The sequence below is a fragment of the Saccopteryx bilineata genome, chromosome 2 (genome assembly GCF_036850765.1).
Source record: "Saccopteryx bilineata isolate mSacBil1 chromosome 2, mSacBil1_pri_phased_curated, whole genome shotgun sequence".
Lineage (NCBI taxonomy): Eukaryota > Metazoa > Chordata > Mammalia > Chiroptera > Emballonuridae > Saccopteryx > Saccopteryx bilineata.
In genome coordinates, this window is record NC_089491.1 from 249685865 (window position 1) to 249701515 (window position 15651).

The following is a 15651-nucleotide window of genomic DNA, read 5'->3' on the forward strand; positions in this document are numbered from 1 at the left end:
CTGCAATGAAGAATTGATGTTTCTCATCTCTCTCCCTTCCTGTCTGTCCCTATCTGTCCCTCTCTCTGACTCTCTCTGTCTCTGCCACACACACAAAAAAAGATTTTATTTATTCATTTTAGAGAGGAGGAAGGGAGAGAGAGAGAGAGAGAGAGAGAGAGAGAGAGAGAGAGAGAGAAGGAAGAGCAGGAAGCATCAACTCCCATATGTGCCTTGACCAGGCAAGCCCAGGATTTTGAACCATTAACCTCAGCGTCCAGGTTGATGCTTTATCCACTGCGCCACCACAGGTCAGGTGGAACCCATTAATTTATAAAAAGTGCTTACCTGGGCTTAACTGTAAAGGGTGCTCAATAAAATAGTAGTATCACGGCCCTGACCGGGTAGTTCCATTTGTTAGACTGAGCATCATCTTGATTCAACACCAAGGTTGTGGGTTCGATCTCGGGTCAGGCAGGGCACATACAACAATAAACCAATGAATGCACAACTAAATGAAATGATAAATGGATGCTTCTCTTTTCTCTCTTTTCTTTCTCTCCCTAAAATCAATAAATTAAAAAAATTATTTTAAAAAATAGTATCATTACTTCATCAGTCACCAGGCCTGGCCATCTCCCTTGTCCAATCCTTTGCTTTAGTCTGAGTCATTTCTGACTTGTGTTGGTGCAGTGGGCAAAGCGTCGACCTGGAATGCTGAAGTCACAGGTTCAAAACCCTGGGCTTGCCTGGTCAAGGCACATACGAGAAGCAACTACTACGAGTTGATGCTTCCCACTCCTCCCATGCCCTTCTTTCTCTATCCTCTCTCTAAAATCAATAAATAGTCTTAGTCATTTCTCACCTCTATCGTTATCTGGCCTCCTATGAACTCCTCTGCTGCAGCCTGTATCCTCCACGCATCTTCCTTACTCCCACCATAGCTTGTCTCCCAATCTCAAAAGCATGTGTGCAAGCCATTTCTGCTGTTTCCAACTTTCCAGTGGCTACATTTTTTTTTAAGGCAAAAAGAAACTGGTGAAATTATTTTTAACCCAATATATCACCATATATTATCATTTGAACATGCAATCAATATAAAAAATAGTTATAAAATGGTTTAAACTTTTTTTTAATCCTCAAAATCCAGTGTATATTTTATACTTGTGATTCATCTCAATTTGGACCAGCCACATTCCAAGTGAGTGAAAGCTGCCTGTGGCTTGGGATGGGATGGTACAGGTTGAAGGAAGAAAATTCAGACTCTTTATCATGACACAGCTTTGGGAGGTGGCCCAGACTCTGTCCCAAATTCCATGTCTTGTACGTCTCATCACTGCCTGTTTGTGTCTTGGTAAGCCATCTACAATTGATCTGACACCTGCTTCTCTTGGTTGCCTCCAAACCTTCGCTCAAACCATTTATTTCCTGTCCTTTTTCAGTGATCTCCAGCTGGCTTCACGGACTAGGGTTCTACAGTTATCTCAAATCCCACTCCTTAGGCGGGATTTCCCTGACCTGGTTATACAGTTACTGGCTTCCTGTTGTGCACAAACATCATGTTTTCCCTGCTATATTTAGCACCTACCACACAGCTCTAAATTTATTTTGCAAGTATCTCTCCTCCACTCACCTGCAAATTCTCAGGGGGCAGGATCTGTTCAACTCATCTTATGTGTGACAAACACTAGGTGATAATAGAGTCGGGTGAATAGATGTCTGAGTGAATGAATAACTGAATGAATTCTTGGGCTCCAAAGATTCTGCTATTCCAGCATCCCATTAGATGGCTGGAGTCTTTGTGACTCCTTAAGAACGGTACGGTCTGTCACATCAGTGACTGGCCATATTCTCTCATTCTCTCTCTCTCTCTCTCTCTCTCTCTCTCTCTCTGTCATGTATGCTGATAGCAACTGGCTCTCAGGGATACCTTACTGATGCTTCCGCTCCAACTACCAGAACATAGCCACTCTGACCATCAGCGGGGTCCAGGCCCAGGACCGGCTATTATTCTGCCACCTCCCATGGCAATGGGGGGGAGGATTTAAGGTATTGGCTCACATGATTATAGAGGCGTGAATCCAAAATATGCTGAGTGGATTGGCAAGTTAGAGACTCAGAAGTTGCAGTTTGAGTTCGTCCACTTGCAGAATTCCTTCTAGCTTGGAGGAAGTCAGTCTTTATTCTATTCAGGCCTTTGACTGATTGGATAAGACCCGCCCACATTAGGAAGACCAAGCTGCTTTTCAAAGCATTAATTTAATGTTAATCTGCCAATTTGAATATCAATATCTTCCAAAACACCCTCACAGAAATATTCAGAATAATGTTTGATCAAATATATGGGTACTGTAGCCAAAATGCTGGTTGCAACTGACTGAATCAATTTCACAACTCTATGAGTTGCAACTCAACATTCGAAAAGTAGAAGTTGAAATGTCATCAAGGATTTATTTATTTCTTAATGGCTACTGATTTTTCCCAAGCCACACCAAGTAGACCAACCAGCTGGTAGTAGTAGTAGTAGTAATTTCTTATCTTCCATATGTATTATGTATGGAGTACTTCCCAGTTTAAAAAGTATTTTCACTTATATAAGGTTCCTAGAGTAGTCAGATTTGTAGAGAAAGTAGAGTACAGATTATCAGGAATCGGGCTTTGAAAATAAGGTCTGTATAGCTTTCATTTTGGGAGAAGGCAAGGAAGCCTGGGAACTCGGTGACCAGAGTCATCACTGGTTCTGCTATTCCAGCATCCCATTAGATGGCTGGAGTCTTTGTGATGAACCCTGTGCTGAGGGTTCATCTGGACACTGGGGAGATGGCTGGCTCACACCAAAGGGAGAGGTAAAATGGGCCTTGTGGAAGCCATCACTGTGTGCCAGATGCTGGGCTTGTGATGGTGACCCTCTGGATAAAATCTGACCTCTGTTAAAGTCTGAATAAAGACTGATCTCCCCCAAGGGTGTGTGTGTGTGTGTGTGTGTGTGTGTGTGTGTGTGTGTGTGTGAAAGAGAGAGGGGGGGGAGAGGAAGAGAGAGGGAGAGATATGAGACCCACGAGGTGCTGGACACCATTTTTATAATAATATCACAATTTCCTGACTTGAACATTGGCTTCTTGCTAAGCCAACACCTGATTCCTCCCTGGCAGCACCACCACTCAGGCTGGTCAGAAGAGAAGTGCCAGCCCAAGTGCCACACTGCTGAGCTCAGGTGACTTCTTGTCCACTGGACGCTTGGCAGCAGCAGGTGTGCCCCATACGAGGCCCCAGGGGCAGGGCCGGGCTGGCAGCTGCGGTAGGAGCAGTTGAACCCTGGATCCCAACCACAGCATGGCAGTTGGCAGATGCCCCACAGGGACAGACCCCCAGGAGTAACAGCCATGGCCCTGGAGAGAGAGGGGCACTGAGGGGCAGGGACCAAAGAAGGCCCAGGCAGATGACAGGGCCATGCCTGGGTGCACTGGGACAGTCGTTGCTAGCGAGAGGGACCAGAGGCACCTGCTAACTTAACACTACCACCCCCAGAAGCTTACATCAGCAGCTCAGCCAGAGGTGCCTTTGACCTTGTGGGCAGATGAGGCCCAGCATAGGACAGGTGGGCCATGAGGCCCGCAGAGGACAGAGTCCTGGCCTCAGGCAGTGCTGGCCCCTGGTGCTGCTGGGCCTGGCAGTGGGCACCCAGGGCCTGCTACTCTCTACTACAGCACCTCAGAGGAGGGCTAGAAGCTCTGGAACCCCGACAAGAAGCAGCACTCGGAGCTTGTTGGAAAGGTAAGGGGATGAGTGAGTCATGTGGGGGACATGAAAGTCTCTGCAGCCCAAACTGGAAGTGGGGGACAGAGGGTGGCAGTGAGGAGAAAGGGAGAGAAGGCAGGGTGCACTGGAGAGCAGGGGCCTGAGCAGATACCCGCTTTATTTGAAGAGTTGACCTTTTGTCCAGTGTGAATTTGTTTGCATTGATTACTTTTTTTTTTCTTTCAGAGACAGAGAAAGAGTCAGAGAGAGGGATAGACAGGGACAGACAGGAATGAAGAGAGATGAGAAGCATCAATCATCAGTTTTTTTGTTTTGTTTTTTCTTTTCTGAAGCTGGAAACGGGGAGAGACAGTCAGACAGACTCCCGCATGCACCCGACCAGGGTCCACCCGGCACGCCCACCAGGGGCGATGCTCTGCCCACCAGGGGGTGATGCTCTGCCCCTCTGGGGCGTCGCTCTGCTGCGACCAGAGCCACTCTAGCGCCTGGGGCACAGGCCAAGGAGCCATCCCCAGCGCCCGGGCCATCTTTGCTCCAATGGAGCCTCGGCTGCGGGAGGGGAAGAGAGAGACAGAGAGGAAGGAGGGGGTGGGGGTGGAGAAGCAAATGGGCGCTTCTCCTATGTGCCCTGGCCGGGAATCGAACCCGGGTCCCCCGCACGCTAGGCCGACGCTCTACCGCTGAGCCAACCGGCCAGGGCTCAATCATCAGTTTTTTGTTGGGACACCTTAGTTGTTCATTGATTGCTTTCTTATATGTGCCTTGACTGCGGGCCTTCAGTGGACTGAGTAACCCCTTGCTGGAGCCAGCGACCTTGGGTCTAGGCTAGTGAGCTTTTTGCTTAAGCCAGATGAGCCCGCGCTCAAGCTGGCGACCTCGGGGTCTCGAACCTGGGTCCTCCGCATCCCAGACTGATGGTCTATCCACTGCGCCACTGCCTAGTCAGGCTGCATTGATTACTTTTAAATATTGTATTAAAATATTATCTTCATTACTGTTTTGGCACCCCTTAAATTTTGCCCCAAGACTAGTGTACCACCTGGTCCTGTGGGTGGGGCAGACACAGAGGCAGGGGCAGGACGTCCCGTGGGTGGCGGATGCTACTGTCCCAGCGTGTCCAGACCTTCTTCTCTTAGCTGGTGAGCCATATCCTCACTCTTCCCCCGCTCAGGCGCCACTCATAGGAGCACCAGGGCACAGGCTCTGGCTGATGCCTTGTGGTGTGCAGCACCTTTCCTGGTGTCCTCAGGTCACCAGACCCTGAGCCAAGGATCCTCAGCCAGGGCTACCTCCTGGGACTGGCCCCCCAGGATACAGATACCTCCATGGGAAAGGGTTTTTGTTGGGTGAGGGTTTTTTTTTTTTTTTTTTTGCATTTTTCTGAAGCTGGAAACAGGGAGAGACAGTCAGACAGACTCCCGCATGCGCCTGACCCGGATCCACCCAGCACGCCCACTAGGGGGCGACGCTCTGCCCACCAGGGGGCGATGCTCTGCCCCTCCAGGGCGTTGCTCTGTTGCAACCAGAGCCACTCTAGTGCCTGGGACAGAGGTCAAGGAGCCATTCCCAGTGCCCAGGCCATCTTTGCTCCAATGGAGTCTCGCTGGCTGCGGGAGGGGAAGAGAGAGACAGAGAGGAAGGAGAGGGGGAGGGGCGGAGAAGCAGATGGGCGCCTCTCCTGTGTGCCCTGGCCGGGAATCGAACCCGGGACTTCTGTACACCAGGCCGACGCTCTACCACTGAGCCAACTGGCCAGAGGGGTGAGGGTTTTTGTTGGCCATTGTCTGTCCCACCTTGATGTGTGACCCGAGCCCCTCCTCCCTGTGTGGTGGGAAGTCCCTGGACAAAGTGCTGAGCATCTGAGACCACTTACGATAATCAGTGACATAACAGCATGTTCACTGTGGGCAGTAATCATTTAAGGGGCAGAGCCTCCCTGTTGATGGCCCTATCAAGCAGGTCCTAATGTTACCCCCAATTTACAGATGGGGATAGGAGGTCAGAGAAGTGAGGCAACCTGCCCAAAATCACACAGCTGGTGCAGACTCCAGTGCCCAAGCTCAGTGGCCTCCAGCCATCCCCATCTCCAGCCCTTAAATGGGGCTGACAAGTCCACTTCTCTGGGCCTCACTTTCCCCCTCTGCAAAGTGAGGAGTCCTAATTGGATGAGGGCCCTGCAGCCTGGCACCTGCTTGCTCCAGGGGTACTGGGATCGCTGTAATGAGGGGTGGGAGTAAGCTGATCCTCTGCTACACCAGCAATCTAGCATGGAGGTGGGTCAGCACTTGTGAGTGTCAGGACAGGGATGGCATCTGTGTCCTGCAAGGACTTCTGAGCAAGGGCAGGGCCCAGGAAAGCATGAGGAGAGATGGAGCCCCCATCGAGGTCAAGCCTTATGCTGAGGCTGGGATCCCAGGGGAACAAGATTCGGCCCCAACTCAAGGTCCATCCAGAGAGAGGGCCACATGAAGTGACAACCACACACAGTGTGATGCTTTCAGGACAGAGGCACATACAGCAAAGGGCAGAGGAGGTTCCACTGGGGAGGGAGAACAGATAGAGCGACCCACCTCAGAAAGCTGCTGACAGTCCACAGGCCGGAGCAAGTGGGTACAGGGATAGGTGGCCAGGCTCAGACCTGGAGGACTCATCCACGGAGGACAGACATCATCTGGGGAGTCCTGGGGGATGTTTGCAAGAAAATGACATGATCAGACTTGGGTGGGTAGGAGAGGATGGGAATCTGGGACTTGAGAGACCTCAGGAGGAGGGAATTGGCCCAGACAGAGTGGACTGATATGTGGTCAGATTCAGAAGGTGAGAGGAATTGGAGGGGAAGAGCTAGGATGCCCTGCCTTTTTCCATAGACATTAGGAGAACACTGTAACTACATCAATGTGTTCTGTATTTCAACAAAATGGTCCAAAAAAGGGATTCTGCAAAGAGTTGGTCTCCCCAAGGACATCCACTCATTGTGGTGCCACTCAGGACCAGGGAATACAGAAAGAATCAGCCTGAACCAAGGAAGTCATGTCCAGTCATGGGAACAAAGCCATGGACATTTTAGGAGCAGTAAAGTGGGAGGGGGCATGGCCAAGCTGGTTTTACAGATGGAGGAGCGCTGACCCATGATGGGAATGCTCCCAGCAAAGACAGCAGCGTCAGCCAGGAGGAGTGAGGTACACAGACAATGGAGGGAGCTGGGGAGATACCGGGGAAGGCAGACTCAGGAAAGGGGTGGGGTCGGGGGTGAGGGTAGTATGTACTGTGTCAGGGAACTCTCAGAGTTAAATTTGTGTCTTGGAAAATGGCTTCGGAGTTTTTGAGGCTAGATTCGAGTAGCAGAGGGAGCAGTCTATGCAGTGACCAGATACTAAGATAGTCTATGATTTTGGCAAGTGAATATAAAGTGACTGTACTCAAGGGTTGACCAGGAACAAATGGGAAATCTCATGGACAGTCAGGTCAGATTAAATTTCTAGAACAAATAACACCCTGTATCAAGAGTCATAAAAGCGTTCATTTATAATCTAGTACCCTTTCATTTTAACCTGAAGTATTTCTCTTAGGGCAATTCTTTTTTTTTTTTTAAGCAAGAGACACAGACAGACAGACAGATAGGGACAGACAGGCTGGAAGGGAGAGAGAAGAGAAGTATCAGTTCTTCATTGCAGCATCTTAGTTGTTCTAGATTACTTCCTCATATGTGCCTTGACCAGGGGCTCCAGCAGAGTGATTGATCCCTTGCTCAAGCCAGCGACCTTGGGCTTCAAGCCAGTGACCTCTGGGCTCAAGCCAGCGACCTCTAGGCTCAAGCCAGCGACCTCTGGGCTCAAGCCACTGACCATGGGGCCATGTCTATGACCCCAGGCTCAAACCAGCGACCCCACGCTCAAGCTGGTGAGCCCGCGCTCAAGCCGGCAACCTTGGGGTTTCAAACCTGGGTCCTCAGCATCCCAGTCTGATGCTCTATCCACTGGTCAGGCAGGGCAATTCTTCTAGCGGTAACTTTTTTGTTGTTGTCATTTATCTGGGAATATATTTTTACACTGAATTTATTGGAGTGACATTGGTTAATAAAATTATATAGGTTTTTGGCCCTGGCCGGTTGCTCAGTGGATAGAGCATTCGACCGATGTATGGATGTCTTAGGTTCGATTCCTGGTCAGGACACACAGGAGAAACAATTACCTGCTTCTCCACCCTCTTCTCTCCTCCTTCTCTCCCTCTTCCCCTCCTGCAGCCAGTGGCTCGACTGGTGACTGGTTTGACTGGAACTGGTTCAAGTGGTTTGAGAGTGGCCTCTGGGCACTGAGGATAGCTCCATTGGAGCAGCGCATCAGCCTCAGGCGCTAAAAATAACTTAGTACTGGAGCATCAGTCCCAGATGGGGTTGCTGAGTGGATCCCAGTCTAGGTGCATGTGGGAGTCTGCCTATCTCCCCTCCTCTCACCTAAAAAAAAATTATATAGGTACAATTGTATAATACATCATCTCTATAACGTCTTGTGTGTTCACTACCCCAAGTCAAGTCTCCTTCCCCCTTTACCCTCATCTACCTACCCCTACCCCCCTTTTTCTCTTATAATCACCATACTGTTGTCTATGCCTATGAGCTTTTTTTTTTTAATTTTAAAAAAATTTTTAACTTTATTTAGGTGGGGTTTTTTTTAGAGAGAGAGAAGGGGGAGGAGCAGAAAGCATCAACTCCCATATGTGCCTTGACCAGGCAAGCCCAGGGTTTTGAACCAGCGACCTCAGCATTCCCAGGTCAACACTTTATCCACTGTGCCACCACAGGTCAGGCTATGCCTATGAGCTTTTAATCTTTGCTTAATCCCTTCACCTTTTTCATCCAGTCTCCCAACTCCCTTCCCCTCTGACAGTTGTCAGTCTTTTCTCTGTAACTATGAATGTTTCTATTTTGTTTATTATTCTGTTCATTTGTAATTTTTTGAGAAACAACCATAATGCTTTCAATAGTGGTCGTACCATTTCACATTCCTTCCAACAGTGCACAAGGGTTTGGGTTTCTCCACATACCTGCCAACAGTTGTTGTTTTTGCTCTTTTTTTAATAGCAGCCATCCACATATGGGAGTTGATGCTTCCAGCTCCTCCCCCCTGTCTCTCTCTCTCTCTGTCTCTCTCTCTCTCCTCTCTAAAATGAATAAATTAAAAAAAAATACTGTTTGCCTGACCTGTGGTGGCGCAGTGGATAAAGTGTCGACCTGGAAATGCTGAGGTCGCTGGTTCAAAACCCTGGGCTTGCCTGGTCAAGGCACATATGGGAGTTGATGCTTCCTGCTCCTCCCCCCTTCTCTCTCTATCTCTCTCCTCTCTCCCTTCTAAAATGAATAAATAAAATTAAAATAAAATTAAAAAAATAATAATAGCAGCCATCCAATGGGTGTGAGGTGGTTTGCAGTTTTGATTTGCATTTGCCTAATGATTAGTGATATGAAGCATATTTTCATGTACTTACTGGCCATTTGTAAATCTTCTTTGCCCATTTTTAAATTGGGTTGTTTGGTGTTTTTGTTGTTGGGTTTTAGAAGTCCCCTATATAGTATATTCTGGATATTAACCCTTTATCACATGTATGATTTGAGAATTTTTTCTCCCATTCTGTGGGTTACCTTTTTAGTCTGTGATAGTATCTCTTGATGTACAAATTAAAAAAAAAATTGTATGAAGTCCAATATGTCTAGTTTTTCTTTTTTCAACTGTGTCTTTGGTGTCATGTCCAAAAAATCTTTGCCAATCTAGTGGTGTGAAGTTTTGTCATACGGTTTCTTCTTTAGCCTGTTGATGTGATAGATTACATTAACTGATTTTCAAATGTTGAACCAGTCTTGCATGCCTGGAATAAATCCCACTTGGTTGTGGCACATAATTCTTTTAATACATTGTTGGATTCAATTTATAAATATCTTTTTGAGGATTTTGCATCAATGTTTATGAGAGATACTGGTCTTTAGTTTTGTTTTTTTTTCTTGTAATGTCTTGCTCTGGTTTTGATATTAAGGTAATACAAGCCTCAAGAATGAGTTAAAGTGGGAAATTATGCTATATATATTTTACCACAAAAGAAAAGAGAGAATGGCACTAGATAGATGGAAAGATAAATATTAAGTACACTTTTTATTTGGGGGTTGGTTTTTTTTTGGTATTTTTCTGAAGTTGGAAAAGGGGAGGCAGTCAGACAGACTCCTACATGAGCCCGACCGGGATCCACCCGGCATGCCCACCAGGGGGCAATGCTCTGCCCATCTGGGGCATGGCTCTGTTGCAACCAAAGCCATTCTAGTGCCTGAGGCAGAGGCCACAGAGCCATCCTCAGTGCCCGGGGCCAACTTTGCTCCAATGGAGCCGTGGCTGCGGGAGGGGAAGAGAGAAACAGAGAGGAAGGAGAGGGGGAGGGGTGAAGCAGATGGGCACTTCTCCTGGGTGCCCTGGCTGGGAATTGAACCCGGGACTCCTGCACGCCAGGCTGATGCTCTATCACTGAGCCAACTGGCCAGGGCCTTAAGTGCACTTTTTAAAGTATACCTCTATATTGCTTAATTGTGTTATATATGTCATTTTCTGGAATTTTAAAATGATAAAAAGTAAAAGTATAAAAATCTTATATTTGCATCACAAAACCAACCACAGATGACTGGCCAATTCCTAAAGCAAAAATGCAGATGCTGCATCCCATAAGTGTCATTCAATGTCACGTTCTTGTATGAGTTGGAAGTTAAAATCAGCAAAGCAATATCTGGGGCTTCTTGTGGTTTTTGGAGTCTCAGAAGGTGACTGTGTTGTTTCTCAATTATTTTGAGCCTAGTTTTAACTTTAAAAAGGCATATTTGCCTGACCTCTGGTGGCGCAGTGGACAAAGCGTCGACCTGGGAACACTGAGGTTGCCAGTTCAAAACCCTGCACTTGTCTGGTCAAGGCATATATGGGAGTTGATGCTTCCTGCTCCTCCCCCCTTTCTCTCTTTCTTTCTCTCTCTCTCTCTCTCTCTCTCTCTCTCTCTCTCCCTCCCTCCCTCCTCTCTAAAATGAATAAATTAAAAAAAAAGCCTGACTAGGCGATGGTGCAGTGGATAAAGCGTCGGACTGGGATGCAGAGGACCCAGGTTCGAGACCCCGAGGTCACCAGCTTGAGCGCGGGCTCATCTGGTTTGAGCAAAAACCCAAGGTCGCTGGCTCTAGCAAGGGGTTACTCGGTCTGCTGAAGGCCCGCGGTCAAGGCACATATGAGAAAACAATCAATGAACTAAGGTGTTGCAACACGTAATGAAAAACTAATGAATTGATGGTTCTCATCTCTCTCCATTCCTGTCTGTCTGTCCTTGTCTATCCCTCTTTCTGACTCACTCTCTGTCTCTGTTAAAAAAAAGGAATATTTACATGCTGAATCTAAGAACACAGGTTTTCAACCTGGGAGTGAGTGGGGGCAAAGCACTCATGATCACGTGTGACAAGAGTAAGACAGAAGAAATCTGGACTGAGAGGAAGGTGGCCAGTCTCATTTGGATGTGGTGAGACTGAGATTCCTGTTGGCCATCCAGCTGGAGATAGTCACTAAGCGAGAAGGCTTGGAGCTGGGATAGACTTGAGCCTCACCATATAAGCAGTAGTGGGAATCCAGTGTGAGAAGGTGGCAAAGAAGGGATCAGCTGCCATGTATGAGCCATAGAGAAAGGGAAGCCAGAGGAGGAAGAGAGTGGGAGGTCTCAGACGCCAGGGGAAAGAGTCTCTGGAGAGAGGAGCCAACTCTGTGCTACATCCAGCAAAAACATAAGGTACATGCCTGACTGGTGGTGGCACAGTGGATACAACATCAACCTGGAACACTGAGGGTGTCACCGGTTAGAAACCTAAGGTCACTGGCTTGAGTGTGGGATCATAGAGATGATCCCAAGGTCACCAGTTTCTGCAAGGGGTCGCTGGCTCAACATGAGCCTGAAGTCACCGGTTAGATCCCCAGGCAAGGCACACAGGAGGAACAACGCATACTAGAGTAAAGGAACTATGAGTTGATGCTCCTCTCTCTCCCTTCCTCTCTCTCTCCATTCTTCTCTTTCTCTCTCTCTCTCTCAAAAACAAACAAACAAACAAACAAACAATGCCTGGCTAGGCAGTGGCACAGTGGATAGAGCGTTGATCTGGGATGCTGAGGTCTCAGGTTTGAAACCCCAAAGTTGTCAGCTTGAGCGCAGGCTCACCAGTTTGGGCACAGGGTCGCTGGCTTGAGCATGGGATCACTGACATGATCCCATGGTTACTGGGTTGAAGCCCAAGGTTGCTGGCTTGAGCCCAAAGGTCACTGGCTCCAGCAAGGGATCACTGGCTCAGCCTGAGCCTCCTCCTGGTCAAGGCATGTATAAGAAGCAATCAATAAACAACTAAATTGAGTTGATGTTTCTCATCTCTCTCCCTTCTTATCTGTCTGTCTTCCTCACAAAAAAACAAAAACAAAAACAAAAAAACCCATGGTACAACGGGAACTGGGGGAGGGAATCTTGTTGGTCTTAACTGAGAGGTTTTAGGGAGAGATGGAGATGAGAACTGGGGGCTCTACCATGTCTCAACACATGAAACAGTTACTAGCAGAGTGTGCTTGGGAGCCAGTGTTAAATGAATGGGTGGGTGAACAAATGGACGGATGGATGGATAATGGATGGATGAATGACAGATAGGTGGACAGAAAGACAGAGGTTTCAGTGAAAGTTTCATGAAGAGAACTGAATTGTGTCTTGATGTGTGGAGACAAAGGGTGAGGGGTCTCCATGTGGGAGCATCTTGAGTCAGGAATGACCCAGTTCCATAGGCCCAGGGAGGGGGCCCACTTGGTTGGACAGCAGAAAATTAAGGGAAAGGAACCCTCAGGGGCCCTAAAATGAGGCCAGGAGAGGTCAGACAGATTAGAGCCAGGTCAGGAATTATTCTGCCACACAACACTTCCACCTGACGGGACAGAGTACTCAGCATCACCATCAGCACCGAGGATTCAGTGGTGACCAGGACACATTGGGTGACTCCAAAGCAGAAGTGGTGCCTGCCTTGGAAAGAAAGCCAGGGACACCTTTGGGTGTGGGCCCACCCAAGCATGCCCCAGTCTTTCAGGGCCTGGCTGCCTGCCCACCCCAGATCACAGCCCTGCCTGCTGCAGCCCTGCACCCCTCATGCCCAGCAGGTCCCTACTCCAGCCTGGCCCCCGGGTGTCAGGCCCCAGGTGCTCACACAGCAGGTACTGGCCTGATCTTCAGCCACCGTGGTATGTCTTCAGCAGTGGGACCCAGCTCATTGTCCTAGGTAAGCGGCTCTCACACCTTTTCCATCGTGTCCTCCCCCTCTGCTGTCTTAGGGAAGTCACTCTTCACTCTCCTGGGGCTACTTCCTCTCTGCCCTCCCAACCTTAGGAAATGAACTCCCCACCTCTCCCATAAGGTCTGGCGGAGGTGTGTTGGTCTCAGGGTAACCAGCAGGAAGGACCCAATTGCAGAAATAGCCACCTCCAGAGTCTGACAATTTTGTGTGGCTGGATCTCAGGGGGCTGGGCTGGGGATTTGACTCAGGAACAGGACTCCTTTCTCTCTTCCAGGACAGATGCCCACAAGGGACCAGAGGCTGGTCCAGAGCTCCTGGTGTCCGGGCTGAGGGTTCCATGCGCATCCAAGCTGGGAGAGCCCTACAGGAGGCTGGGGACAGGGGTGGGACTGTGACTCCAACCTCCAGGGACACAAGCTCAACTTGAGGGGAGGCCCATGGAGGATGGCGAAAAGGGTCCTGCTTACTCTAAGATGCAGCTCTCAGGGCCTCTGCTGGGCCATGAGGATATGGGGAAGCAAAGACACAGGTGCAACAGGTTAAGGTGGCCAGAAGCCCAGCCCTTCCAGGATGATGGTCAGAAAGGAGCAGGTCCTATGGGGCACAGACTCATCTGTCCCTGAGCCCCATAACCCCTGTCCAAAGGTCAGCACTCACCTTCCTCAAAGGGTGCAATAGACTCAGGAGATGACAAAGAAGGGTAAATGGGGACTCAGAGCTACACAGCTGCCCCATGAAGTCAGAAGTACTGGGTGGCTGCGGGGCCACTGTGTCCATCATCTGAGGAACCAAAACTAAAAATGCAGTCGAGGTAAAGGGTCCTGGGGTCAGGGCATGAGGGATGGGGAGGCAGGAAGAGCTATGAGGAGCCCCCTAGGCTTTGGCCCCGGTCCTTGCTGAAGAGCTGAGGCCAAGCTGGGGCAAAGCCAGGTGCCCAAGGGATCCAGGCCCCACTGTGTGCTGGGCTCAGGCTTGGGGCCTCCCCACACACCATCAGGCTGGATTGGGACCCCAGATCAAAGAGGAGGCACCGGGCTTCAGAATGAAGTGAGGGGGGACCTGATACTGGACTGAGGGCTCGGGAGGTCAGAGCCAGACTCCACACACAGACTCTGGAGACAGGAGGAGGGAGGACAGCCTGCCCTGGTTACACTTGGGGAAACTGAGGCTACAGGTGGAAGGACTTAACCAGGTCACCTGGGAGAGGTGATTTGGAAGGGCTCCTGGGAGGGTGAGGGGCTGTCTGCTGTTCAGGGGCTAAGTGGAAAGGAGGTGACAAAGAAGAAGGGTCCCACCCTGGTGGGGTAGCTCAGTTGGTTAGAGCATCCTACCAATACAAAGAGAATGCTGGTTCGATCCCCAGTCAGGGCACATACAGAAACAGATTGATGTTTCTGCCTCTCTCTCCCTTCCTCTCTCTCTAAAATCAATAAATAAAAAATTTTTAAAAAGGGGGAGGGAGGAAGGAGTGATTAGGGAACAAACATGGATGCCATGAGACCAGTCACAGAGGGTATAGATCAGTGGTAGTCAACCTAGTCTCTACCGTATACTAGTGGGCGTCCCAGCTTTCATGGTGGGCGGTAGCAGAGCAACCAAAGTATAAATAAAAAGATAGATTTAACTAGAGTAAGTGGTTTTATAAAGATTTATTCTGCCAAACTTAGCGAAAATCCGACATAAAGTACTTGGTAAGTAATTATTATTATATGCTTTAACTTGCTGTAACTCTGCTTTATAAATTTTATAAAGTAAAGTTACCTCCCTACTTTATAAATCACCATTACTGTGGAACCGGTGGGCGGTTAGAAAATTTTAGTACTAACAGAGATACAAAAGTGGGCGGTAGGTATAAAAAGGTTGACTACCCCTGGTATAGATTAATCAGGGCACCCCAACACCCAGATTCTCCCTCTGTGTCTCACACCCCTTCCTCTGTCCACACAGGTCAGCCCAAGTCCACACCCTCAGTCATTCTGTTTCCTCCCTCCTCTGGGGAACTCAGCACCAACAAGGCCACACTGGTGTGTCTCATCAGTGACTTCTACCCTGGCAACGTGACAGTGACCTGGAAGGCAGACAGGACCCCCATCACCCAGGGTGTGGAGACCACCAAGCCCTGGATACAGAGCAACAACAAGTACGCGGCCAGCAGCTACCTGAGCCTGGCGCCCGACAAGTGGAAATCCAGCAGCAGCTACAGCTGCCAGGTCACGCACGAGGGGAGCACCGTGGAGAAGACAGTCATCCCCTCAGAGTGTTCCTAGGACCCAGAGCCCCCGCCCTCCGGGGCTGGAGCCTCACGACCTCCGGGGGTGGGGTCTCCCCACCCACCTTGGTTGACCCCAGTCCTGCTTTTTGCACCCAAACAATTCTCAAATCAAAATGTTCTCATTGTTGATTAGAAATCGTGCTCTCTGCTCATTTTTTTCTTGTGTCATTTAATTTGTGACCATTCCTGGTTCTCAGGGTGGAGTGGGAGAATCCTTAGTGCCCAGCGGGAAACGTTCCCAGCAGAAGTTCCCTGGGGGAGGTGATTGCGGAGCCCCCTCATCCTTCACTCAGACGTGGTGGGAACTTCTGTTTCC

The 15651-nt window shown here is 49.2% G+C and overlaps 1 gene segment (V, D, J or C); it reads left to right on the plus strand.

Annotated features, from left to right (window-relative positions):
• Window positions 1–3456: 3456 nt before the first annotated feature.
• Window positions 3457–15330, plus strand: LOC136325490 (immunoglobulin lambda constant 3-like). The segment is given in 3 exon segments: window positions 3457–3753; window positions 12930–13048; window positions 15011–15330. Coding segments are annotated over 3 exon segments (636 nt in total).
• Window positions 15331–15651: the final 321 nt, after the last annotated feature.